Raw genomic sequence first — 27010 nt, 5'->3', positions numbered from 1 at the left:
TTGGTGTCAGATTGGCTGGTCTGAGTATTTCAGACACTGCTGATTTCTGGGATTTTCACACACAACCATCTCTAGGGTTTACAGAGGATGGTCCCAAAAAGAGCAAATATCCAGTGAGCAGCAGTTCTCTGGGTGAAAATGCCTTGTTGATGCCAGAGGTCAGAGGAGAATGGCCAGACTGGTTCAAGATGATAGGAAGGCAACAGTAACTCAAAATAACCACTCATTACAACCAAGGTCTGCAGAAGACCATCTCTGAACCAACAACACGCCGAACCTTGAAGCAGATGGGCTACAGCAGCAGAAGACCACACCAGGTGCCACTCCTGTCAGCTAACAACAGGAAACTGAGGCTATAGTTGGCACAGGTTCACCAAAACTGGACAATAGAAGACTGGAAAAGTGTTGCGTGGTCTGATGAGTCTCGATTTCTGCTGCCACATTCAGATGGTAGGGTCAGAATTTGATGTAAACAACATGACAGCATGGATCCATCCTGCCTTGTATCAACAGTTCAGGCTGCTGGTGGTGGTGTAATAGTGTGGGGGATATTTTCTTGGCACACTTTGGGCCCCTTAGTACCAACCGAGCATGGTTTAAACACCACAGCCTACCTGAGTATTGTTGCTGACCGTGTCCATCCCTTTATGACCACAGTGTACCCATCTTCTGATGGCTTGTTGAATCTACAACATGAAGAATTAGGGCAGTTCTGAAGGCAAAATGGGGTGCAACCTGGTACTAGCAACTTGATGAGTAACTGTTATTTAATTATACATTTTTCTCTGTAACTGATTACAATTAAATTTATTTTCTCATTTAATTCCTTTTAGGTAGTTACACTAGTTACTCTATAACAGTATGTATATTGACTCTATTCAACCTTGCCTGTACTTTCATGAACGTGATGACTTTCCATAATGACTGAAGTCTTGATTTAGTATGTTACCTTGTAGTGACTTGCCTGGCATGTATTCTTCAAAAGCAGACGCATTACATGCCGAAACCCGGGATCGAACCAGGGACCTTTAGATCTTCAGTCTAACGCTCTCCCAACTGAGCTATTTCGGCTTGCACATGATAGCCTTCGTGCAATGATGAGTAATATCTGCAGGGGTCGCCCTACACTCGTTCTGTGTGATTATATTTAGTGTTTCTAACAATCTAAATGGCATGTTTTTTTGACGATGTAGTAATTTGAATGTTTAACTGTTATTTTATATTAACCAAAAATATATTAAACTGCAAAAATAATCAGAAATAGCAGCAGAGGACTGATTGTTCTCGCTAAGTTTAAGTGCTGCAGAATTACTTTGCCCTGCAGGCTTCATCCCACATGGATGACCTTCTTTTTCCCATACTGCAGAGGTCTGTATCGCCTCCCTCCCACGCAACACAAAGCCCACGCACAGTTTTCAAACAGCACGCTGGCAGCCTTCTAACTAATGTGTACAGTATAGCTCACTGGGAGGAGCACGACATGAACACTGCCAGGTACTGGAGGTGCTCGGTGCCTACTGAGGGCAACCGTATACTCAACATGGATGCACCCACTTGTGAAGGATGGCTTCTCATCAGAAAGCACAAAGCCAGTTCAGTGAAGTTTGATTTTACCATGCCAACAGAGACAAGGCAATGCTAAAATTAACACATACAAATTGCACCACCTACTCACTATATCATTGCTGCATCCTGATTGTTATGAGTGTACAGACAGTAAATAAACATGCAGTCCCTGCTCCACACACAGACCACAGAGAAGCACAATAAATGTTACACCCAAGTATGTCTTCATTTATTTCAACAATGTGTGCTTGTCTCCAGGAGGACTTGGTATCAGTGTGTGTCCCCTCTGGCGCTGAGGGACTAATCATGTGAGCCATATGGACAGTGGTGTACATTGTCCTCATGCTGTTTCCTCACAGCAGGCTTCCTCGTAAGCCATCAAAGTCTTCATGAAAGAAAACTCAGTTATCACAGCTACACCCGAAGGCAGGGTTTATTTTAGACATAAATATTGTTTGTATTGTATATTTTCAGTATGTACAGTCCCTCTTTGGCATTCAACAAAGTCATATCTGACAGAAAATCCACACCTCATTATTTCATATTTATTGATATAATTCAACATTGCATGGTGATACATTCACGTAAAAACAACACCATGAAGAAAACCTATAAATATAGCATATTTTTGGTGTACATACAGTATAATATATATCTTTTCAATGTGTTTTCATTCAAGAATGCATCAATTGCATGTGTGTGTAAGTGTGTGTGCAAGACAGAGAGATCACACGGCCTCTGAAATGAGCCCCAGTGTGAGAACAGCATCAGCGCAGTGAACACACAAGCATGTAGAACAAAGTCAACAGGAAACACTAGCCTTATTAATAATCCCACAATCTGTCAGTGCTCGGCTGTGTGACAGTTACTCTCTTGTGTGTGCTGGACACTACGTTTGAGTTGACTCAAGGGACCACATGTCTGGACAAGCCAGCTGCAACTGAAACAATCCTCTAAATCTAGAAAAGTCAGTCTAATCACGTACAGACCAAGTGACTTGTACTGCAGATTTCACATGGAATAAATTTCAGTCTGGTCAGTATTTACAACATGTACATGGGTGTCATTTCAACAGAGAACTGCATGCTTGTAGCATGCCAAAACCTCAATATGAACCACAGAAAATATAATGCAGTCCAAAAACAAGAGACTTACAATGAATAGGGGAGACTGGGGGCAATAATATCCACTGAACAAATAATTCCAGTTTAATCAAAACAGTATAATTAATTGTATGAAGTATGAGACATCAGTTTTTCCATTGGCAGGCATAGAGGGATCACCACAGTTTTATTTGTAAAATGTGTGTGTTACCACAGCTCAGAGCAGAGTTGTCTCATTTCTGATTCGAGCAATTTGAAAAGTTATAATTGCCCCCAGTCTCCCCAGCTGTTTTCTTAAGGCAGTAAGTATTTAGTTTTTGTGTCACAGGGGTTTTGATTCAACCCAGCTATTTTTGAGATTGTAGTTTTTGCTGATGTTCTGAACTGCATTATACCAAAAGGTTATTTTGTACGTCACCTGTACATTTTATATCTTACAGTGTCATCCCAACTAGCTTCTTCAGCACAGCCAGTTAACTTTATCCATAGTTTTGTCAACGTGAATATATCATAAAAATAGATTTCCACTGTTTAAAAGGACTAGTTAGATGTTGTTAGACATTTTGTAAGAGAGCCTTATTTGCTTTCTTGCTGAGAGTTAGATGAGAAGTTTGATAGCATTCTCATGTCAGTATAGTAAATATAAAGTTACAGTCAGCAGCTGGTTAGCTAGCTTAGCACAAAGAGTTGAAATCATGGATGTATAAAGAGAACTGGATACAGCGTTGGAGACGGGACCTGTACATTCCTATGAAAGTTGCTCAGTGGTGCATGAAGCCAAAATCCAAAAAACAAATGCTGCGTTTAAAATTAGGCTGGATGATCAGCGCTGTGTCATCGTTGGGTTCATGGAGCAGGCGAACTAGCGACTTCTGTCAGCTGAACTTGCTGCCTCCGGTTTAGTGCAACAACTTGAATGGGGATTAAATAATTTTATCTTGCTTCTAGACCTTCCAAATGCTTCCAAATTTTTGGGCCAAAGGAACTGGAAGTTATAATTCCACTGCATGGCCACTATGAAAACTAGCTTCAAGGTCTGAGCACTTCATGGAGGCCTGATTGAAACATGGGGAAATAACTAATCTGACTCTGTCTGAAGGTAACATGTTATATCAGATTTCAAGGTGTCAAAAATGGAGGTGTAGGGATATTTATTTATTCATCTATTTTGCACAGAATAGAGCAAGCTGTTTCCCTCTGTTTCCACTCTTTGTGCTAAGCTAAGCTAACCAACTGTTGGCTGTAGCGTCATATTCAATGTACGCCTGTATAAAGTCAGGGATGTAGCTACCATGATGTCACACATTGGTTTGAAGAAGAGAGAGAAGTGAGGGGTGGATCTGACTGTAGCGACACCCTGCAGAAAGCCCAGGTCACTCAAGCAGCCCGCCATTGTGTAAATTTGGGCCATAACAAAATGTAAGCAGGTGAGTTATATAAAAATACAGTTGTCATTGTTGAAATTAACTATAGAGACTAAAACCATTTTTTGTAACAGGCTGTAAATATGTTTATTTCTGTTATAAAGTTGGGCATTTCATTCCAGCCTCACATGGCAATTCGAGGAACTGCAGTCTCTGGAGCCTCTGCATTGGCTTCATCTTTTAGCCCAGGAGGTTGCTGCTTGTGTAGCCAACACACATGAGAGTGGTATCAGTCTTCTCATCTAATTCTTTCCAAAAAAAAAAAAAGCCAATGAGCCTATTTCCCTCAACGTTAATCATGACTTTAATCAATAATCTCAGCTTCTCCAATCATTATATGCAAAAAAATCAATGAGACATCACATCGATTGATACAAATTTGGGAGAAAAAGAGCTGCATTTATCTGAAAGAGCATCACAAGACACTAAACACTGACTGTTTAATAATGACTGAAGCTAAAGCAAAACTGCATTTAAAATTTCACAATAGCCTTTAATTGTTCTCTGACTCTTAAACGCTGACACATTTACATCTCATCTTCAGCATATCATCACTGTGTGCTGATTGTAAATATCCAACACACCCCCCCCTTTTTACACCTCATACCATCAGAGCAGAATTAAGGCAGAAACAATATTAAGTACATTTAAACAGATTTTTTAAGTGTTCATTTGTTCAAAGTGTATCAACATTTTTCCTTTAAAGCTGCCTTGGAGCATTTGAGTGGGTGGCAGATCAGATCATCTGCTGGCTAAACACATTCTTTGGAGCAGTTAGGTAAGCACCACTATGAGAGCGCTCTATCATACAGTATATAAACAGACTTCAGTATCTGACATAGTGCAAATTATATACACTTGTGTGTTTGTTGTTGTGATTTGTTTCAGCTGCAGAGGCTGTGTGCACCACAGTGATGACAACATCCTGCTCTCACTGCTGCCTGAGGTGAACGTTAGCGCTGTGTTTCACACGGGCTTGCTGCTGGTGGTTACATTAAAACATCTCCCAGAGGTGGAAATGTGTTTTTCACATATCTTACACTGGCTTCACACACCGGTGAGTTTCATAATGAAACACACCTGTGACTCATTCTGTTTTTTAATTATAGCCCGGCCCAAGTGTGTCAGTCTCACAGGACCTCTGCCAGGCAGCGGTCAGTACCTTCGCTTGCTTCCAGCCGCACCTGCCGGCTGGTTTTTCTGTTCTCCACCCAGGAGTTGTGTATGACGGTGCCCCCTGGTGAAGGGTCTACCTGGAGCAGGGACACCACCCTCTTCTTTACCTTAGCACGGAGGGCACGGCGCAGCTTCTGTCTGGTGAAAGCGTAGAGCAGAGGGTGGGAGACAGTGGTGCCATAGGCCAGGGCTAAGAACCAGAGGCGTAGGCTAACCAGGGCGTCACTGGGGCCTATGCCTAGGATTAGCACATTGGTCACAGAAAGGGGAGCCCAACAGCCCAGGAAGGTGGTGATAATGATTAGGGACATCCTGAACACCCGCCTCTGTCGCTCTCGACGATCCCTGTGTCGCCGCACTGCCCGCCTCAGGGCAATAATTGCCGACACGGAGGCTTGGACACCCATGGTGGCGGGCATGGCGGTCGCAGCGCCTGTGTCAGGGATGACAAGTGGAGCAGAAGAGGACAGGGCAGGGGGGGAGGTAGCTGTAGGGGTCGGGGAGGGGGAGGGGATGAGGGGAGGGTGGCTGAGCTGTTTGGTACCATCTGTGGTGCACTGCTCCCCTCCGACCTCCCCTCCATCATTCGTTCTAAGCCCCGCCTTCTTTTTTTTCTGTCTCTTGTGGTGCCCCCTGAACCGCTGGCCCTTTTTCATGTGGGAGCCGATGCGGATGTTTAAAGCTCTCAGTATTCTGGAGTACGTGAACAGCATCACTGCCACTGTGGTGAAGAAGATGGGTACCTGCAGGACAAGATGGTAGCGCATGCCCAGGCCTGTGTCGAAGCCCTGCCCGCCAACACACAGCAATGTCTGGTTACGCCACGCTGGCGCCACTGTGGCACTGACACCATGTAAGGACAAGGGTGTCACCTGCCCTCTCTCCTCTGCTTCTTCTACACTGGACCACTGCACCTCCAAGAATGGGATAAAGAACACAGCTACCGAGGTGACCCAAACGGCAGCCAGGAGCAGCGTCGCCCTACGTGTGGTCAACAGCCTGTTGGCTGGCCGTACTGAAATGTCGTATCGGTCCAAGCTGATAACCAGGATGTTGATGGCCGTGGCTATGCTGGCAAAGGTGACGCAGGCCTCATGGAAGCAGCAGAGCAGGGCCAGGTTTGGTCCCGGGGGCAGCAGCACAACCACCAGAGTGAGGGGCAGACACAGCATGCACACCGCCACATCCAGCACGTGCAGATTGACAGTCACCATATTGCTCACCGAGTCCACCAAATTGGATTGAGAGCAGTAGAGCACCAGCACTGTCAGGTTGCTGCTGAAACCCAACACCAGCTCCAGCATGAGGAAGGCGGTGAGCGACACCTGGAAGCCCAGCGAGTACGGCTCGTACCAGGACGCCAAGCTGCTGGGCGAGCCCCCTCCTCCCTGCTCCTGAAGGACTCCCATTCCCTCCAGGCCAGCCACCGTCCCAGCCCAGTCAGTGGTGGCAGGGCCTGAGGTGTAGCTGTCAGTCTCCATGACGACCTCTCAGCCCTCATATATTGTATCTGTCACACCGTTGATGAGCTCCCATGATGCACCAGGCCGAGCCTCCATGATGCGGGGAAGAATAACAGCTTGGTGACAGCGCTGGGGAGACAAGAACACAAGGCAGACAGATGAGAAATGAACTGAGGAGGGGAAAATCAAAACACATTTTCTCTCTCATAGCATGTCAACATTATGTTGGATGGAAAAGTCATAACATGGAGATCAAAACCAATGTTGGCCAGGAGAAGAAAATACCTCTGTGTACTATCTATCTATCTATCTATCTATCTATCTATCTATAGATTGATCATTATAGATATGCATGTATCCTCCCCACTCAGTCTCCATGTCTGCAGATTGAACAGGTGCTGCATTATGCATCAATCCAGCCTTCAATCTGTCTCCTATCAGTATCTCTTATTACCATTTTGGCTCAGTCACAGCCCGAGACCTGCACACAAGCTGTCAGAACTGCAGGCTGACACAATGGGCCATCACTACTGGTGCTCAGGGGAATGGCCATTTCAATGAAGATAAGTAATCAGACCAATCAGCTGCCCTCTCAGTGGATCAGTGAAAACAACACAGTCAGCAATTTACACAAGATTGGTTATGATCTTCAGTCTGCCAGCTGGAGCGGACCGCATGATTTATTTAAAATACCTCTACTGCCAGAGGAGTACATTTATTAAGTGTTGGAAGGTTTCGGCCAAACTGACGACCACTTAAGTTAATTTATTTTAGTACCAACTAAAATAAACCGTGGGAGGACATCAAGGAATAGCTGCCGAATAAGCCAACGGTAAACAACAATCATAATGCAGATTTCAGGGAGGTTCATGTGACAGCAAAACGGCAGTTAAACCTGCAAAAAAAAACAACAACTCATGTATGTTTTACTGAAGCACAATTTCACAAATGTGCTCGTTGCTGGAGTCAGGCATTGTCGGGTGTGTAGTGGAGGCTTTGAATGTTGGGCAGAGAACATCTCACTGTCTGATATGCTGCAGTTGAAACAAGAAGAGTACATGAAAACGACCTTTGCACCCAACATCTTGAAAGCACATCATCACTAGTGACAAAATCACAGAGCAGGTCATTTCTTTGCACTTCAAAATAAGAGCAAATAAAAGTAACAGTGAATTATTATCATCACTTTTCTCACATTTCTCATATATTTACAGGTAAATAAACAGTATGCCTCTACATTTCTTAGCTAAACTCTGTTAATCTAAGCAACATGAACCACATTATTTAGCTAGTGTAAACCAAACAATAGCTTAGAAGGGCTGGGTGCAGGGGAAAAAGTTGGCCTGGTTCTTTCCATAGTTCAGCACTTCTAAAGGTCGCTAAGTAGCTTGTATCTCATTCGTTTAATACCAACGCACAAAAATGAAACTGGTTTTAAGGGGGAGTTGCTGTATATATTTCAACTCTTTCTTTACAGAGTATGTGCAGCATCTCCAATGGTAGACCAACAAACTTACTGTAGCAACAGTGTCATTAGTTGAAGAAATAGTTACACCATAGCCTGACCAATTCACAAATGCAACAACCTCTCAGCTCATTTTCGATTTTCAAGGGGTGTTATCAGTGGCCGTAGATCAAGATTCAAGATTCAAGATAGCCTTTATTGTCATTGTACAGACAGCTATACAAAGAAATTGGGAGTGCCACAACTGAAGGTGCATTAGGAATAAATATAAGAACAAAAATAAAACAAGTAGAGACAACCCAAGACAAACAAGACAAATGAGACAAGAGCATACAGGTCATGTCATAATAAAAACAATAAGTAAAAAAATTGGATTGCACTTACTAAAAAAAGGTATTGCACTTAAGTCTGTAAAAGTCTGTAAAAGGAGGCATTAGTGACTCATGTGAGCATTGAGTGTCCTGACCGGACGCAACTCGATAGACCTCCAACCAATCAGAGCAATAAAACGTGCCGAAGTGCTGAGTGATGGACAAATGTAAACAGACGACAGTGTGCAGATATGAGCTTGTGATGGTGTAGCGTCAATATATCATATGTTGATATGAGCGAGTGTGGCTATTTTTGCCATCAGAATTTAAAAAATGTTACTTCAACGGAAAGTTTCACGTCAGCTGCAGCCATCTTTGTTTTCAAAAGTGCCTCAACAGCACTGGCCAGGTTTATGCTTGACATTGTGTCCCCCGCACAAGGTGCGCATGCCAAAAATGATGTCAGCATATATTGTGCGTGAAGCGCAAATGTTCTGCAGATTGTCAGTCATCATATTGAACCTGACCCATATTAGCTAAATGATTGAGACTGGCCCAAAGCGGGACAGGTCGGGTAGAAATCTGTTTAAATGGGAGGGGGACCAAACGCACCTCTCAAGGAAATAAAACATGAGCTCACAGATAAATCTGGTTACACCACCCACCTCTCCATATAACCACAAATTGTCTGATGTTTGGAGACATACTTTTTTAAACCTATATATCTTTAAAACAATTTGTAGCACCTATAGTCTTGGTATGATTATGTTTTTATGTCATTATGTTGAGACATTACAACCGTGGAAGGGAAAACTTATAATATATATATAATATATAATATATATAATTCCCCCCCATGGAGTCCAGACACTGGTGGTGGTGGCTGCTGACTCTGAGGCTACTGAGGCGGATGAGGCTGATGAATCCGTAAAGACTACGTAATGATGGGGAGGTGCAGGACGCACGCGACAGCAGCAAGAAAAAAATACGTCAGAGAAAGAACTATATTTAAAATGAGGAGCAGTGAGATGATAGGCTGACAGAGAAGGTGTGTCGCTGTGCTATTGGTTGATTGTGAATCAGGTGAAGAACAGTAGATGACTCAGTTGACAGACCCAAATACTGACACCCAGAGATTGTGAGTGAGCATGTGTGCAGGAGTGAATAGCAGGGTGAGAAGAAATCTTAAAGTATTGTCTTCCTGACTGAACCTTCGCTAGAGCTTCATTTAAATGTAGGCTAAAAGATAAATGTGTGAATGATAACAGATGATGATCCAATCCATTGTTCTGAATTCTGGTTGTGGGGATCAAGGGTGCTGCCTTTAACTCATTAGCAGCATTATAAATGGCATCACATGGAGGACAAAAAACACTCACTCTCTCCAATCTACATGTACTGACTACACTTTAATATCTGCATCCGAACAGACAGTGCAGACTGGTGTTAGCTGCTGTTAAACAGGGCTGCAGCTCGCTGGTCACTGGTGATTTCTGTTATGGTTTTTTGCTACAGCTTGTTAAACACAGCCTGTTGGTGCTGGTATGAACACAGACAGTATCTCACCATTGCACTGACAGCTCCAAGATTAAAGGCAGTGTGTAAAACAGAGTTGATTAGAGGTTGGCCACTGATTGCACCTACGGGAAATCAATTGAATGATTAAAATCACAGCTTCCTTTCCCCTAAAATTATCAAGGGGTGAAAATCTCAGCATCAAGTGCTCAACACATTTGTTGACAACCCCAAGAGTCAGAGGCCCAGGAAACAAACAACACAACAAATCAACTCTCAACTATCAACTGCTGGCGACGAGACATTCGGCTGAGTGATGGACTCATTTTCTCCCAGTTTCTGTTGCCGCGGCAACCACACTACGAGAGTGTAGATTAATGAGGGCACAGGTGCCGTAGTATTGAAGCGTGTGACACAGAGCTCTTTGGTGACACCATGCTAGTGACAGAGAGAGACGGTGGAGTGGTAGAGTTAAAACATCTCTCAGCTACAATACAGAGAGCTTGAAACATGTTACGTTCCCACAGAAAACATAAAAGGGACCAAAACGAATTCACATGCTGGTGCACTGTCTGCTTGTCCGTTGACTTTTATGTGTTCCTGTTGTCCCTGGACGTCATAAACAGCAGACTGGGGGAGGAAATGGAAGTCCCTTAAGACCACCAGTGCTCTTCTTTAAGCTATTTAAAGTAATATAAGCAAATTATAGACGTATGGAAACAAGAGGCACGTTTCTGCAGTACGGTTTAAAGGTCCAGTGTGTAGGATTTAGTGAGAGGTATCGGCAGAAATGGATGATAATATAATAAGTCTGTTATCTTCAGAAAATAATCACCTGAAAATAAGAATTGTTTTCATAGAATGAGTTGTTTATATCTACACAGGGAGTGTCCACAGAGTCCACCATGTTTCAACATAAGCCCAGAATGGACAAACCAAACACTGGCTCCAGACAGGACCATTTGTGTTTTTGCATTGACCACCACAGTTAGCAGCCCCTCCTCACCAATTAGCATTGGAAAACTCTGGATTTTTTAACGTGAAACTGTTTTATTCCGTGTGTTTAAATCACTAGGTCGATTTTTTTGGAGCAAAAGTGACCTCTGCAGATAGTTTGGCTCCTAGTTACACCTCCTGAATGTCACAATCTTAGGTCATCAGAGAAAAATTGTAAGCACACATTTGCAGGTGCTGGGCTAGTAGCCTGTTTGCAGTGAGCTCAACACTTACTTGTGACAAGAAACTGCTCAGTGTTTTAACTGGTTTTAATCGCCTGGTCCATTTGTTTTGGAGAGGAAGAAACCTTTGTGGATAATTTGGCTCCCTGTAAAAAAAACACCCTCAACAAAGAATACTGAAAGAATCCTGACTGGGAGAAGCTTCAGCTGGTTGCAATCTGCAATACACAACTCATCAATTACCGCCGCTTTTACAGTGGACGTCTGCGTCAGACACCAATGCACAAAGGCAGCTTTTGCCAACACAGTCTGACTCTGAAGTCATCGAATACCGACGCTTTGGCAGTGACTTCCGGCATCAGACAAAAAAAGCAGTCCTTTCATGTTGGCGTGATACGCTGCCAGTGTCAGTTGTTGTGTAGCAGTGCCCGGCGCCTTCAGGGGGAAACACGGCAGGACAACAACCTAAGTTAAGCGGGCGAAAGACCAAGTAGAATGGTTAGAAGGGGTTGTGGATTGGTCCAACAGCCATCGACTTTCACCTGAGAGCCTGGTGTTTGCTTCCCCGATGATTATTAATCCAAACCCTGTTCTTTTTTTTCTAAACCCAGCCACGTGTGTGTTGGCGTATCCACATGCATGTGTTGTTGAATGAAAAAAAAACTCAATTTGTGGTGTTGTGCTGATGTGGTGTGTTTATTTTGAAAGAGACTGTATGCAAACTGTACATTTCCTGTGAAAACAGAAGTGTTTTTTGAAAACAGACAGTGCATGTAACAGGCTGAAGTTGACACAGCATCCCAGAACGTCAACAACCAACGCACTCAGGGTACCTTGCACATCATATGTCGATGTGGTAAGTCCATGACCAAACGTCGATATGTCATGGGGTCAGAGTTAGAATGTGTTGCTTTTGCAGATTTGTGAAACACACTTTTGAAACCTAAGTACTGTGCTAGTATGTGCAGCATGCTACAGTGGTGACATCTGTCATGCAATGTCACATGATGTCAGTAACAACTGTACTTTAAGCCAAGCCATGATGTTTTTTTGTTTTTTTTTCAAAACCTAACCATGTGATTTTGTTGCTTAAACTTCAGGAAATAAATATAAGAATGAGGTGTTTTACATAAGTTGTGGGTTTACTTTGAAAAAGACTGTATGCATATAACAAGCAGAAACTGTGCATTTCCTGTGAAAAGTGTTTTTTGAAAAGCCACAATGCAATGACGTTTAGGTCCACTGATAAAGTGACAATGTTTGACGAGTTGAGATGAGAACTCATTGAAATCCTACACACTGCTCCTTTAAGCTAGTGATGAAGCTGTTGGCAGATACAGATTTATGATTGAGTTTAAAACTGTAAGAGACGTCTCATGGGCCTGTAAGGAGGAATGAAAGGAGGGATACTAGGGAAAGTGAAAAAACAGCCAGTGAAGAATTGCCGGTGTGCATGAGCGCAGCCCTGCAGCCACTTTGCTTGACTCATGTTGGAGGTTTCCAGCTGGTCCACCAGAGGCTGGGATCGAGCGAGAGTGAAGATAAGTGGGGAAGGGGCGTATATGGAAATGTAAGCAGTGAATTCTTGTTTTTAAAGAGGGCATGCATCACCTGAAAGTAGGACATGTGAAACGCCCTTCTGGAGAGCTGAGACAGATTACAGGAAATGTGAGGGAAGGAAGCAGAAAAGAAGGGCAGGCCAGCAGCGCTGGTAAACAAGATGTCCCAGGGTGCAGAGGTGGCAGCTCTTTTTTCCACTCTAAACTCTTACAACTGCTGCTGGTTTCCTGGTTGCCTCCAGTGCCCAACAGACTGCTCCGGTCCCAAAAGACTCAACTCATGATTGCCTGAGTGAAAAGCATGATGGCTGCATGGGTTAGATACTTAGCGCAGGAAAGGTGGACGGATATTGCCAATCTTAAAATTGCAGCAGAAAAGCAATCTGGTCCTAAATGGCACAGAGGCTCATGGAGACTGGAGCTATATGATGCACAGGTTTTTCTGTAATGTAGAGATTGATGGTTCGGCTGTGCTGAGATTGTATGCTCTGTTTTTAGGAACTTTTGGTATGATTTATTTCCCCTATGGTTGAAACAATTCAGTTACTTTGGTTTTCTGTACTGTTTAATCTCTGAATTAAAAGGTCAAGTTGCAGAGGGCATTCTTGTGCAGCAGAAGTGTGAAAAAACAATCAATATGACCGTGCTTTGACCCAAAGTGCCTCATGTCCCTGACCCTGGAGAGCACTGCCCTCTTCCACTCTCTTCTTTAGCCACAAGCTGGTTATTAAGAATTTCCTCCCTCTTTGAACAACCTGAATCCAAGTGATCTCAGGGCTGGTTCAGGGTAAAGCGCTTTTCATTTCTGAATCCAGATAACAACTCGTCAAAAAGCACCTCCACTGCTCCTGATAACTAGCTGTGAGCCAGAGGCAGGCAAGTGTGAAATCAGGTGCGTTTCTTAAGATGGCTCCCTAATTATGTCGCCTGCGAGAGGAGGAAGCTCACCAGGGAGTGCTCCCGGTGACTGTGTGTGTGTGTGGCCATTTTCTAGCTCTGCAGAAGGCAATAATCTCACTCAGACCCTAACATATTGAGAACCAGCAAAAGGTCACATCAGCGAATCAGCATTTCATCAGTGGAAACCCTGTCTCAGCAACACCTTCTTCATTTACCCACTGATAACATAATGAGGTCAAATGTGAGAGCGCTGAAACATTTTCATGGGAAACTGAACATCAGGTGAAGATGCTGAGAACCAAGAAGCTGTGTGAATAGTGATGTGAGTTTTAACACTTGAATCTGATTTTTACAGTTTGAATCCTTCTGAGAGGAGAACACTTGCCAAGGGTTAGATAAGAAGATAGGTACCACTCACATGTCTGTGCGGTAAATATGATGCTACCATCAGCAGATGATTTGTACAGAAGCACATTCACAAATGAAAAAAAGACACAATGGGCCTCATGCAAGAAGCAATATACACACACATGTTCTCATATTGTTGTTTGTATCCACAATCTGTTCATGTTTTGTTAGTGCCCATTGATTTCTGTGATTCACCAATGTTTTCCTATTTTTGCTCCTCTCTTAGATAAAAGGAAAATTTTACAACTGGTTGAGAGCACTCCAAGATAAGAGAAAAACATCTCCTCCAATGGGTTAAAGAATAAACTTTACACCTGGGGAACCTAAAAAAATGCATGAATATCATACAATCAAATATAAACATTTAAATTTTAGAATAATTATAATGATTGGATTATTCAATAAATGCTAGTATTCTTGGTCAATTGATCACAATTGCTGTAATTCCAGTTCCTGTGCATCCCTCTGCTGAATTAATTGGCAACTATTTTGATTATTGTTGGGCACAGAAATAGCTCCAGCATGTAACATGACATCTGTGTCTTTACACTGATATAACCAGTGTTGTGCATGTTTACACTTCACAACACCTGTAGCTCAAAAAAGCCCATTTTACACATAATTAGACATTTGTGTAAAATTTTGTCATAGTTAACTTCTGAATTCTTGAGTTACAACCAAAAACATGATTTGTGGAGTGCCTCAAGGTGTTCTTAGGATATTGTGTTCATGAGAATGAGGTGGATGCAAGGTCACAGTGACCTTCACCTTTGACAACCAACATCCAAGTTCATTGTTAAAGGAAATGGCCACTTTAGAATGAAAATACAGACAGTACTTACTGACCCTCATGCTGACAAGAAGTCCAGTGTAGTTTTTTAATCCACAAAACTCGTTCGGGGTATCGGAGGTTAACAGCTAGCCAGAATAACAGCTACTTGAAGTGCATGGAATCCACATTTTGAAAATGTAATAAAACTCCGCTAATGCATTTCAAAAACGTCTGAACGGCTCGTCCGTCGTAATCCAAGTGCCCTGAAGCTGCGGCATGCAAAATTGACTTGAAAATACGTAATTTACTCCACTTTAATAGCATAGTTTCTCACACCCTGCAGGCGTGCTGTGTTTACATGGCAACTCACACTTGGATTACGACGGACGAGCCGTTCTGACGTTTTTGAAATGCATTAGCAGAGTTTTATTACATTTTCAAAATGTGGGTTCCATCCACTTCAAGTGTAGCTGTTATCCTCCGATACCCCGAACGAGTTTTGTGGATTAAAAACTACACTGGACTTCTTGTCAGCATGAGGGTCAGTAAGTACTGTCTGTATTTTCATTCTAAAGTGGCCATTTCCTTTAAGTCCAAGTGAACATGTTTGAAGAAATTCCCTCAAGGCTTTCTTAAGATATCACGTTCATAGGAATGGGACAGACGTACATACAGATGTACGTGCGGACGGACAACCTGAAAACATAACACCTCTGGCTAAAGCTATTGCCGGTGCTGGTTGGACGCTTCAATGTGATGTGTTGTTTCAAATTCGTTAACGATGTGGCTGATCTTTGGACTAGTTGTTTCAGACCGGATGTGAGATGTGAGATTTTTTCAGTTTTTTCCGAATCTCTACTGGTTTGTTCATGAAACTCTTCCAGATATTCACAAGGACTGGTATCAGCAGTACCGGTAAGAGATAAACTTGCCATGCCAGCTGGCATGCCGGGTGCTGTGAATCCTCGAGTTCTGTAAAACACAGTGTGCTAGTGAAGTTAACTGTCGTGAGAGTAAACGACGCTCACGTTCATGCTCATTAGTTGGAAAGTAATGCACATGTTCAATAAATACGCTCTGTCAGCACATTCATGCGTCATGGTAACTAGTGAGCTTTAGCAGTAGATGGATCTTGTTACCTGCAGACAGGTGTTCATGCTGAGCTTAACTAACCTCTCTGGTGGTAGTTTCATAATTACCATACAGACATGGGAGTGGTATTTTGTGTGTTTTACTTTTGCTTTAATCACATTTATACTAAAGCTACGTGTGCTGTACCTTTTGCTTCTGAACTTATTTTATTGTTTGATAATAAACTGATGTTATTCTTGATCATATCTGGCAACAGCTGACGCCTGACATTTTCAATGCAAAATGCAAAACTTAACACATTACCATTTGCAATATGTAAACGTATTCATTTCATTCTGCACAGCACTTGACATCACATCTGCATCCTTGTCCCTAATCCTTTGTTTTTGATTCAGTTGGGAGGAGCATCTCTGTCTTTGGTTTGATCTCATTTCAGCTCTATTTATATGTAAAGACTTACGATGTTTAATATGTTTTTATGCAAACTATTTATAGATGCTTGTTTTGTGGCTTTGTGAGTTTGTTTAATGTCAGCTTTCTTCAGGATTATCAAGTTAAACATTAAAACTTTTCAGCGACTTGGGAGCTACATAGTAGACACTGGGTTTTGCAAACTTAAAAAGCAATAGTTTCTTTCTGTGTCCACTGTTTCACACAAATACTCAATAACCACACACGGAGAATGCGGAGATTTGAATGCAGCAAATTAGATCCCAGGGGACTTTAAAAAGTAACTCTGATAAATGTATGAAATCATTGCAAGTTGAGGAAAAGTGCAATGAAATTTAAATAACAACACCTGAACACAGACACTGATCTTATAGAATAATGGATCTTCTTTTTACTTTAACAGTACATCGAAGCCTCAGCAGGGGGGTTAATTCACAAACATCCAGAGCTCCCACCTTCTTTACAGATATAAGTGACGCTCCTCAACCTTTTCCCCTTCGGTGTAGAAAACCAGAAAGTATGTGACAAGAGACTGTATAACATGTATAATTGAACAGCTATAGTCACATCAGCATTCCCCAGGAGCAGCAGCACAAAGATTAAAAGACAGTGAAAATAATCTTGCTATTCCTGTGAGACGAGCCGATGTTACAGGTTGTCAGAGTGACATATAGCGAGAAGACAGAAATGCAGAAGAAAATAGGGAATTCATTTTATACTTCATGTAGGATTTTTACTGGAATACTGTGGAAAATTATTTTTTATCAACCACACTAAAAAAAATCATGAATAAATCATCATCAAATCTGGCAACATGTATTTGAGATGTTACTCTTTTGATCTCAGTGGCAAATTCAGCAAAGCCAGACACTACTGAGTGCTAACACTGTGTGATTACTGTAATTTAAAACAAATAAATACAATCTATTCTGTTAGAAAAATAGAAATAATTAGCATCTATGTGAAACTGCACCGAGGCACAGCATTACTTTGAGCTAAATCTTAAAGTCAGCATTTATGCACTAGAGTATAGCAGAGGCTGATAAGGTAAAGGTGGCCCTTGATAAAGTCAGGTGACTTCCAAAGTCATCACAATTCACTGGGAAAAAAACATCTGTACCAAATTTCATCAGTCATCCAGTGCTTGCTACTACAACTATGTATTGCCTGCAACATTTCCTAGTAAATCTAAGTCAGGTTTAGAGTATTTTGCTCCCAAAAAACACTTTGATTTGCATTTCCAGTTATTTTGTTTTTATTATTGTAACCTATGCAACAGTGGAATGTATCCAGTACATTTACTCCATGATTGTACTAAAAGGGATGCTTTGCCGATTTCCAACCAGGTCTGTGTCACTGCGGTGTGGAGAGTGTTTGCAGATGAAGGTTTGGCTTCCCATGACATAAGCAAAAATCGACCACATGACACAAAACCTGTCATTTAGGATCATCGTTAATGAGTTTCATTTCATCTGGCAGATTTTGGCTGGAAGATGGGCGGGGAGCACCGGGAGCTGGTGACATAGGGAGCACCTTTACACCATTCATCTGCACACACTCCCCACACCACAGTGACACAGACCTGGTTAAAAATTGGCAAACTATCTCTGTAAGTACAATTTTGAAGTACTTGTACTTTACCTAAGTAATATGTCACTTAATACTTCTACTACACTACAATTCTTTGACAGTTTTAGGTACTTTGCTGATTTAGATTATCAATAAAATTTAATCAACTAATAAACCATCAGTGTCGGGGGAAACTATTGTAAAAGAATAGTTTTGTAAGCTACCAATTACTTTACATGGGAGGAAGCTGAACAGCAATGCTACTTTGTAAAAAAAAAAACTAATGGCACTGACAATGTACATCTGATACAAAACTATAATGAAATGTTATACAAAAAGGTCACATACCAGCAAAAAATGCCATTTGTTGAGTTCATTGCAAAAAGCGCCCACCTGCCCACAAGTCGTACATAAGGCCCCCACACAAAAAAAGGCAAAAACATTATTTAACTACTTGAATCACTATGAAGATATGACCTACAGCAACATGCTGCAAAATATAATTTGACTACTAGTTTAATTTCATGTAGTTCACTTCTCCCCAACACTGTAAATTATTGTATATTTGTGTGCATTAAGCTACCCCGCAGTGTATAAGGTAATTTAATCTTGCTCCACCTTAACCTGCTGCAACATTTGTGAAATGTAAAGATTTTAATGCAGGACTTCTACAATGTGGTATAGCTACTTTTTACTTGACATCTGAGCACTTCTGTCACCACTGAACACATGTCATCAAGCTACCAACATATGTATCAGCAAGCATATCCACTACATTTACTGTATCTTCACACAACACATGGGTGTTGACATGGCACCACAGGTTTGAAGTAAATCAGTTTTTCTTCATTAAGATGCAAAGTTATGCAGCAAGGTGCCTGAAAATCTAATCACACAGTCAGCTAAACCGCGGGAAGCTGTGGGGAACTTATGACGTTTCTGTCATGTACCATGGATGAGAGAGTCGGACAACACAGCAGGTGCAGGACAGACATAACTACACCCACCAACCAAATCACTGCACAGGAGGATGCGTGCATCCACTGCTAGCTCACCTAGCAGCACTGAGCTACATTCACATATGCAGCCAATTTAGAGTCACCAATTAACCTGCATGTCTTTGGACTGTGGGAGGAAGCACACCTGGAGAAAACCCATGCTGACACGGGGAGAACATACAAACTCTGCACAGAGGGGCTCCTCCACCCGAAAATGGTTCAAACCCCTGCTCAAACCAGTAGCCCTCTTGCTGTAAGCGACAATGCTTACCACTGCACCAGCATGCTGCCTATACTACTCATTACTCTTTTCAAAAGTAACAGTATTACTTTACTTATTACTCCCTGCCAACAGTGATTCATTACTTACAGCAACTCAATCAAAAACAATCTAGACTGATAAACAGCACCGCAAGTAAGAGGAAAAACACATATTTTTTTGATTTTGTGTGCGGTGTGAGAGGGTGAGTAACGACAAAACAGAAAGGCTGGAGCTAGCATGAGGACACAGAACATACACACTCCCTCCATGCAGTAAACACCCACCAGCATGTGTGAGCACGTACTAGTGTAAAAAGATGTCCTGCTGAGACGTCAAGCTGTTATTTGAGCACGCTCTCAAGTCACCACGCCACGATGGAGACAAAATGTCATGTCAGAGCAAAACACTCGCAGGCCACTGCTCATCCTCAGCACAGTTGGCCTGGGAGAGCAACGCACACACATCTACTGTATATTACATACATTTGCGCTCACACACACACACACACACACACACACACACACACACACACAACAGGACACCTGCTGAGGCTAAGTGGTCTTGTAGCTTTAGATGAATACAAAGAAGACAAAAGTCTCATCTGCAGCAGCCCTGGAGTGTATTACAGGGTTGTAAATGTTGGGGATTATTTTCTCTGCCAGAAGATGAAACATAAAACAAATACGAGCTGAAAAAACAATTCCCCATTGAATCTGACTCCCAGCTGGTTGCCTGCGTTTAACACAGAGGCATGACTCTGACCTTGAAATCTGAGGACAGTGACATCATGTTTACCATTTTCAAGATTAGTGTCATCATGTAAAGTGTAATGAACATTCTAAATACAAACAAATAGTTATATACCACCAGTATCTCCACTGGATGCATGGTTATGGGAAACACAATTGCACATGCCTCATTGTGAAGCCCTGCTGGGACCACTGAAAAATACATTTGAGCCGGACGTTTGACAAGGTCCAACTCAAAGTCCACTCTCTAGCTTTTAACCATATCACTTGGTCTTCATGTCAACAGGTGCATCTCCATGACATCTGAGCTATCCATTGATGAGGAGCATGTGATGTGATTTTAAGTGCCAGAAAAGCTAATAATATCATATCCAAAGTCAAAAAGGTAGACTGTGTGAACATAGCCGTGATTTTACAGTTTGTGGTGTTGGATTGCTCTGTACTGCAAAATGATTTGTATAAACAGCCTTCAAATGGTTAAATCAACTCCTCTGTGGTTGTAAACATTTTATAAGCATCAGGTTGTGTTGTCGCATGGTTGTTCTATTATTGCATTAAACTGTAGAGGTGTTGAGTTATTTTGTCCACAGTCTGTACTTCCTGCTGTGTTTATTAGAGGTCTGTCACAGTGGGATGTGTGGGGTGTTTTTTTTTTCAGTGGCTTTATTAAATTGAAATTACAGCAGGTGTCGAAGTAGCATGGACGAAAAGTAGCGTCTAGCTGGAATCAGTGCTAATTAGGGCTGCAATGGATTGAGATTTTTAACAGTACAATTACCATCATGGTGTCACAGTATCATGGTGTATGGTATTACACAGTTATTGTTATTATCATCATTATTATTAGTAGTAGTAGTCGTATGAATAGTTACAATGACTTTTAAAGGAAAACAATGATTTTTTGGGGGGGTTTGGATGAATAAACGCTTTAATAAATGGAAACTTGAGACCATTTTTAAAATTTGGAAGTGTGTAAAATGTCTGACAGTTAAGGAGGGAAAGCGATGCATGTGCAGGTGAGATTTTCCTCCAGTTGCATAGATAATCAAATGTACACATGATGATAACTATCACTTTTCACACCACATCGTATGGTTTCACAGTATATTGCTGCAACACTAGTGCTAATGTTAGCAAGCTATGCTAACTAGCTTCAGCTTTTTAAGTTGACTGAGAGCACGACAGGTCCTCCCAACTTTGAATGTTGTAAAAAGATAGATGTCTTAAATCAGTAATTGTTGATAAACAACTGTTGTCCAGTCAGTAGCGCACTACAGAAGTTGACTGAAGCATCTATCCAATCGCCAAAATAAATGCTGGTGTTGTACGTTTCTGGATATGTTACATTTGCATGTTTTATATGTTAAATTTGTACATTTTATATGTAGCGGATATGTTTCAGTTCTACAGTTTAATGTGTTACAACACTGTGGTTAAGGTTTGGTGAGGTTTAGTCACAAAGGTTTTGTCAGGGTCATGAAAAACATCATGTTTTGGCTTAAATACTTGGTTTTGATGCAACAAACACGGCTGGTAATGTCAGTGGTCATACACATATATAACTTTAGAGCAGTTGTAACATACATATTATATGTTTTGCAGAAAAGTACAATACCAACATTTTATTCTGGCTACTGGGCCGGAAATGTCCAGCCAGAGGTTTGAGGCTTAGATTCTGTTTCCACAAATATGTCCAAAAAATTGCTTTATACTGTTAGAAAAATGAATTTAAAAAAGTGCATAATAGCTGCAGTATCATTAAAGCTTAGATTTCCATACACAATAGTGAGAATAATTCAAATTTCTGTTTGATTTTAATCATTCATCCCCTCCAAAATATTCAAAATTTTGTAAAGGACAAAGTAAATTGCCATTCTACACAATACAACATGTACAACATTGTATGTCTCGTGATCTACACAAACAAATACACACACACCGTGTCCGAACACTCGTAACACAGCCAGGGGTCAGAGGTCTGCTCCACTCTGATTGGTTTATTGACCCTCTGTCCAAGGTTTTTACAGCCCTTAATTGTGGCTGTTGTTAAAGCTGCATCCATGCTTTCCATGCAGAAATCCAATTATCATTTCAGTCCAAGTCATAAATATTTTTGGCTCATTTCATAATGGAGCTGAGGAGCAGCTGGAGAAAGCGAGCGGGGCGGCATGAAATATGGAGAAATACAGAGAGTGCTTTAAGGGAAAATATGAAGGAGAGTAAAGTCAAGCAAAAACTCAGCTTCTTCGGGAGACTCATCTTTAATGTATGTATCTCTTTAAATGACCGTGAGAGGAGAAATCTGAGAGATAAAACACACACAGCCGGTGCACCTATTGCCATTTCAGTCATTGACCAGAATACACTTGGTATTGGGAAACAAATCCATTATTCAGACAGACTCTCCAAACTACAGGCAATTCAGGTATGAGCGAAGCATCCAGGCTCTCGCTGAGGACCTTTGTGTTGTCCTGTTGCCTGAATTATTTATTGCTGAGCTGAAATATGGACCTGATATAGCCAGCCATTGAAAACCTAAGCTTTGCGGAGGAAACAGAGAAAAGTGGGGAAAGAAGCACAAAACAGACGAGAGAGAGAAAAGGTGTGTTGCAGCTGACAGATGCAAAACAGAAAGCCACTTGGTGAGAAAAGATGAGGTTACTCAACTGTAGAAGGGTGCAATTAGAAGACAATTTATCCGTGTGTGTGTGAGCTGGTGACAGCAAGACAGAGAGGGGATGATGATGATGATGTATTGACACACACGCAGACACACTTCCTGGCTTGGTGTGTACAGCAGGACTCCTTCATGTTCACAATCAAAGCCGTCCGCAGCAGAACACGGGGACGGCGTGGTGGCAGAGACGCAGCTCAGACCCAAATGCTTTCATCAAGACTTGTCCCTTTTTCTCTTTGCTTTCTTCCACCTCCACACTGTTGCAAGCAGCCCCTCCCTTCTCCGTTACTCCTCATCTCGCCTGCTGTGTCTTACTGCATTTAGTTTCACTTTTACAGTCTTTAGTTGTGCCTCTGTACATCTCTGCTTTTAATCCTTTTGTTCTTTGACATAAAACACAGTTGCTTGTGACGAACAGCTGAGAGAGAAACTGCGTGATACAGAATGTGGATTGTATGAGAGTATAAATCTGAGTTATTTGGTTCTGTGAGGTTAGCCGGTAGTTCTGAAATGCTAAAGCTGCAACTAACAATCACTTTCACTGTTGATTAATCTGTTGATTATTTTTCCAGTTAATCGATTAGTTGTTTGGTGAATAGTGAAAAATGGCAATCAAGGTTTCCCAAAGCCGAAGAAGACACTCTCAGATGTCAGCCAGAAAATATTCACATTTAAGAGGCTGGAATCAGAGAGATTTGATTCTCCTTTCTTAAGAATACTCAAACCAATTAATCAATCATCAAATTAGTTTGCGATTACAATCATCCTTTGCTACTGGAAAAGTCAAGTTGAACCAGAATATAGAGAGTGGGTTATGTTAATGATAGAGATTGCATCATTTGAGTTAATGAAAGCCAGCCTGCAAAACCATAGAGAATCATATTTGCTTGTCTGGAATCAGTTTTTGTCTTTTATAAAAGGACTAAATATGTCATAGGAGCCAGTGGGCTTTTGCTTCTTTTGCTTTGGTTGAATCATATAGACTTTTTTGTTTTTATGTCTGTTTTAGGCTTTTTGTGTAAAAAAAAAAAAGGTCACCTGATGATATAAGAATTAGTGCTGTGCTGATGGACTTTTGATTTATTACTGTTATGAACACTGCAGAGATGTGTTTTTGTTTAGTGTGCGCTGTTTGTGTATGTATTTGTCTTTTGTGTTGATTATCTTAAAGAGGCAACAGACAGCATCTTCTCCTAAATGTATATCATTATGAAAATAATGTGGGTTGCACAGGGCAGCGGCCACAGTAAAATCAGACTATCAGCGTTTACATAGGTTACTTAGTGGCTTTGCAATAAGCTTCTGCCACCGGTGCCGAAATTTTGCGGAAAAAAATCTGCTTTACAGCAGGAAACGCGTCATGTATTGCAGAATTGGTCGGTCAGCCAATCAGGGACTGGAGCTGGTCCTTATGAGGAGTTGGGCATGAGATAGTTGAGTCACGAGTACAATGGCAGACGGACAAAGTTTGGAGACAAGTGAAAAATGGCCTAGCAAAAGAAAAGGAGCTCCTCTGTCTGAGGAGGCAAAGAAGAGCAAAAAGGAGAGTGATAAAAGAAGAGGAAAAACAAGAGTAAACCTCAGTCAGGCGTTCAAGAGATGGAGGGAGCTCCGTGACCAAAGAGGCTTCAAAACCGATGTCCAGCTAGCTTTCTTTCTAATGGATCAGTAAGTAACACGGCTAAATGTTAGCTAGCCGAGAGAGGACTGTACTGTACTGGCTGCTAGTTCATTCCTAGCTGGCCAGCATCGCAAATCACCGCAACCAGGGACCGGGTAGCGAGTGTTGGTCGGCTGACATCCTCGTTGCCATTCTACGGCAGCCCTTGGACAGTGATACCCCCCTCCCTTCCCTCTGTTCTCTTCTTATGGAGGCAGCTATCGACGGACATCGCCCAGCTAAGTTACGCCCAGCTGTGAACACTGGACTTTGTTTCCCATTTAATTTGAGCTCCAACCGGCCACATCGTTTCCATACTGTACCGTTTATTCTAGAATCGGGACTGTTTACATGTGCATATTGGTATAATTCCACTGTGTCTACTGATGTTTGTACTGATACTGTACATATTGGTATAAATTACTGTGAGTTGTTTGTACTGGTACTGTGCATTCTGGTATAATTATTTGCGTTACTATTTGTTTTTTCTTCAGATAAATCTGATAATTGTTGCTCGGTCTCTTTACTCATTTATTTAGTCGAGAGTCCACACACCTCATTCTACATATACATAGAGGTATACTGGTGGCTTTACAGCCTACATTTTATTGATTATTTCTGATCCCCACGGTCAATTTGGTCGTTGTGACAGTGCGACACAACACCACTGACGCTAGGTGGCGCCAAGCTAAAAAAAAAACGAATCCTATCTGTTGCCTATTTAAAATAGAAAAACTTCAACAAAAAACTTAAATGATGAAAAAATTGGTCAACGATTAATTTAATGGATGACAACTAATTGACTTATCATTGCAGCATATCACATATTTACTCATCAATCAAAACTCTAATGCTAGGCTACTGTTGCTTTACAACACACAGCACCATGCAGCATTAATACCACATAACTTTCATTACCAATTAATCTGACAATTATTTTCTTGATTAATTATGTGGTCTAAAAAAATGTCAGAAGATAATAAACTCACAGTTTCTCAGGGACCCATGGTGACGACTATACACTATCTGCTTTTCTTGCCAATCAATAATCCAAAACCAACAGAGAAAACCAGTATATTACCACCACTGAGAAACTGGAACCAGATATGTCTTTGCATTTTGCTTTGTGGATAAGTAGTCAATTGAGTGACAGGGCTGGACGATTTAATTATTTTCACTGATATTTGAATTGCAATATAATTTGTGATATTAGAGGGAATCAATATTCTTATTTCTGTGGAAAAAATATAAAAATTAATACATAATGGTGGGATTTTTGCAGGAATCTGTACCAAAGAAAGATGTTTTCTTTAGTCTGTAGAATATGATGTGTAGGCAGAACCACAATATTTCATTCAAAGTAGTATTTTGACTTTCATTTTGTCTTAAATAAATATATCAATTTTGATAAAGATTTTGATTAATCATTAATTTGGAGGTTAATTTATGTTGATAACCACATTTTGGATGAAATAACTCAAAACAGAAAGGCAAGGAACAAAATCCCTAAAGTGTATACCTTAAATATTTCATATTGAGGTGTAATGTGCATCATTGTAGTAACTTTGGGGGTAAAACAACTGAATAGTCTTTTTTTAACAGACCAGTGGCAAGTCCTGCATGTTGATTATGCTCCTCATTCTGCCCTTAAATGACTGATTAAGGTTTAACCATTTAATTAAAGTTGTATTTGGGTGTTTCTTCCCCAACATTGCCAAGGTGTGAGAAATAGAGCTGTAATTCATCAACTATGGGACCTGACGGTCAGTGAGAAGAGATTAAAATCTGTTTATACATTTTCCAGATATTTTAAGGCATGTTTGGCCCCTGGGCTGTTGGCGCACACAACAAAACACTAACGCAAAACATCGCGAACACAAGCGCACACCATCCACACGGACAGGCATGCTTTGATGTACAGTATGCATGGTGAGATGTTTCCAGCGGACTGCAGTGAGGACTCCCTCAGGAGCGTGGGAGAAATACACAGCCTCAGAGCCCGTAACTGTGTCAAGCACCTACTCCCACACACAGCCCGTGGTTTCTAATAAAACCCAGATTCCTCTGCTAAATCAATATTTCGTGAAGCATTGGGTGCCAAACAGCACACGGAGCGGGGTGCTGTGCACTGCACGGGAGGAATGCAAACACACAAACCTCGCATCAAACAAAAAGTTGGATATAATGTGCATCAACAAAACAGCGTTTACAGTTTATAAAGATTTTTGGTGAATAATTGGATTTAAAATACGCTGCGTAAAAGTGAGGCAAAAGTTAAACAGGCGTTTTAATGTGCTGAATATAAGAGCAGGTTCAAATGCAAAATGATTTAATTGGCATTTTAAGTTATCGATGGGCTGATAGGTGGGGGCTACCTGCGTGCCAACATGCTGCCAAGCGGATGCGCAATTTTACATTAAAATCTCTTCATCACACTAACGACTGCTTCAAAAAGCCCAGAGATAATGCAAAGTCAAAGGCACATGGATGCTTTATAAAAACTGCACTCTTACCTCTGTCTCACGCTCAGCAATCCATGTCCTCAACCTGTGTGTTGATGGGAAGCGTCGCTCCTGTCCTGTAGAGCAGCCGAGCACATGCTCAGCAGCAGCAGCAGCAGCAGCAACAGCTCCACCAGGGGACACTGACAGCAGCACAGCTCAGTGGGACGGACTGACGGCTGGCTGTCCGCAGGAAGAGCTCAGGCTCCTGC

The 27010-nt window shown here is 41.6% G+C and overlaps 1 protein-coding gene and 1 non-coding gene across 2 annotated transcripts; both read right to left on the bottom strand.

Moving 5' to 3' along the window:
* Positions 1-998: 998 nt before the first annotated feature.
* trnaf-gaa (transfer RNA phenylalanine (anticodon GAA)) lies at positions 999-1071 on the bottom strand. The gene has a single exon. It is a non-coding gene; the product is annotated as a tRNA-Phe (tRNA).
* Positions 1072-2118: 1047 nt separating this feature from the next.
* LOC126386322 (G-protein coupled receptor 22-like) lies at positions 2119-27010 on the bottom strand. The gene is made up of 2 exons (XM_050038583.1): positions 26811-27010; positions 2119-6861 (listed from the first exon to the last, which is right to left on the bottom strand). The coding sequence occupies exon 2, from the start codon at positions 6748-6750 to the stop codon at positions 5224-5226; it is 1527 nt and encodes a 508-aa protein (XP_049894540.1). The 5' UTR covers positions 6751-6861; positions 26811-27010; the 3' UTR covers positions 2119-5223.

This window comes from Epinephelus moara, chromosome 24 (genome assembly GCF_006386435.1).
Source record: "Epinephelus moara isolate mb chromosome 24, YSFRI_EMoa_1.0, whole genome shotgun sequence".
NCBI classification, from domain to species: Eukaryota; Metazoa; Chordata; class Actinopteri; order Perciformes; family Serranidae; genus Epinephelus; species Epinephelus moara.
Note: the sequence above shows the minus strand (reverse complement) of the source record. Positions and strands in the feature narration are given on the sequence as shown.

Coding starts and splice junctions, on each gene's coding strand:
- LOC126386322 (XM_050038583.1), bottom strand. CDS start 6,750: ATGGAGACTGACAGCTACACCTCAGGCCCTGCCACCACTGACTGGGCT.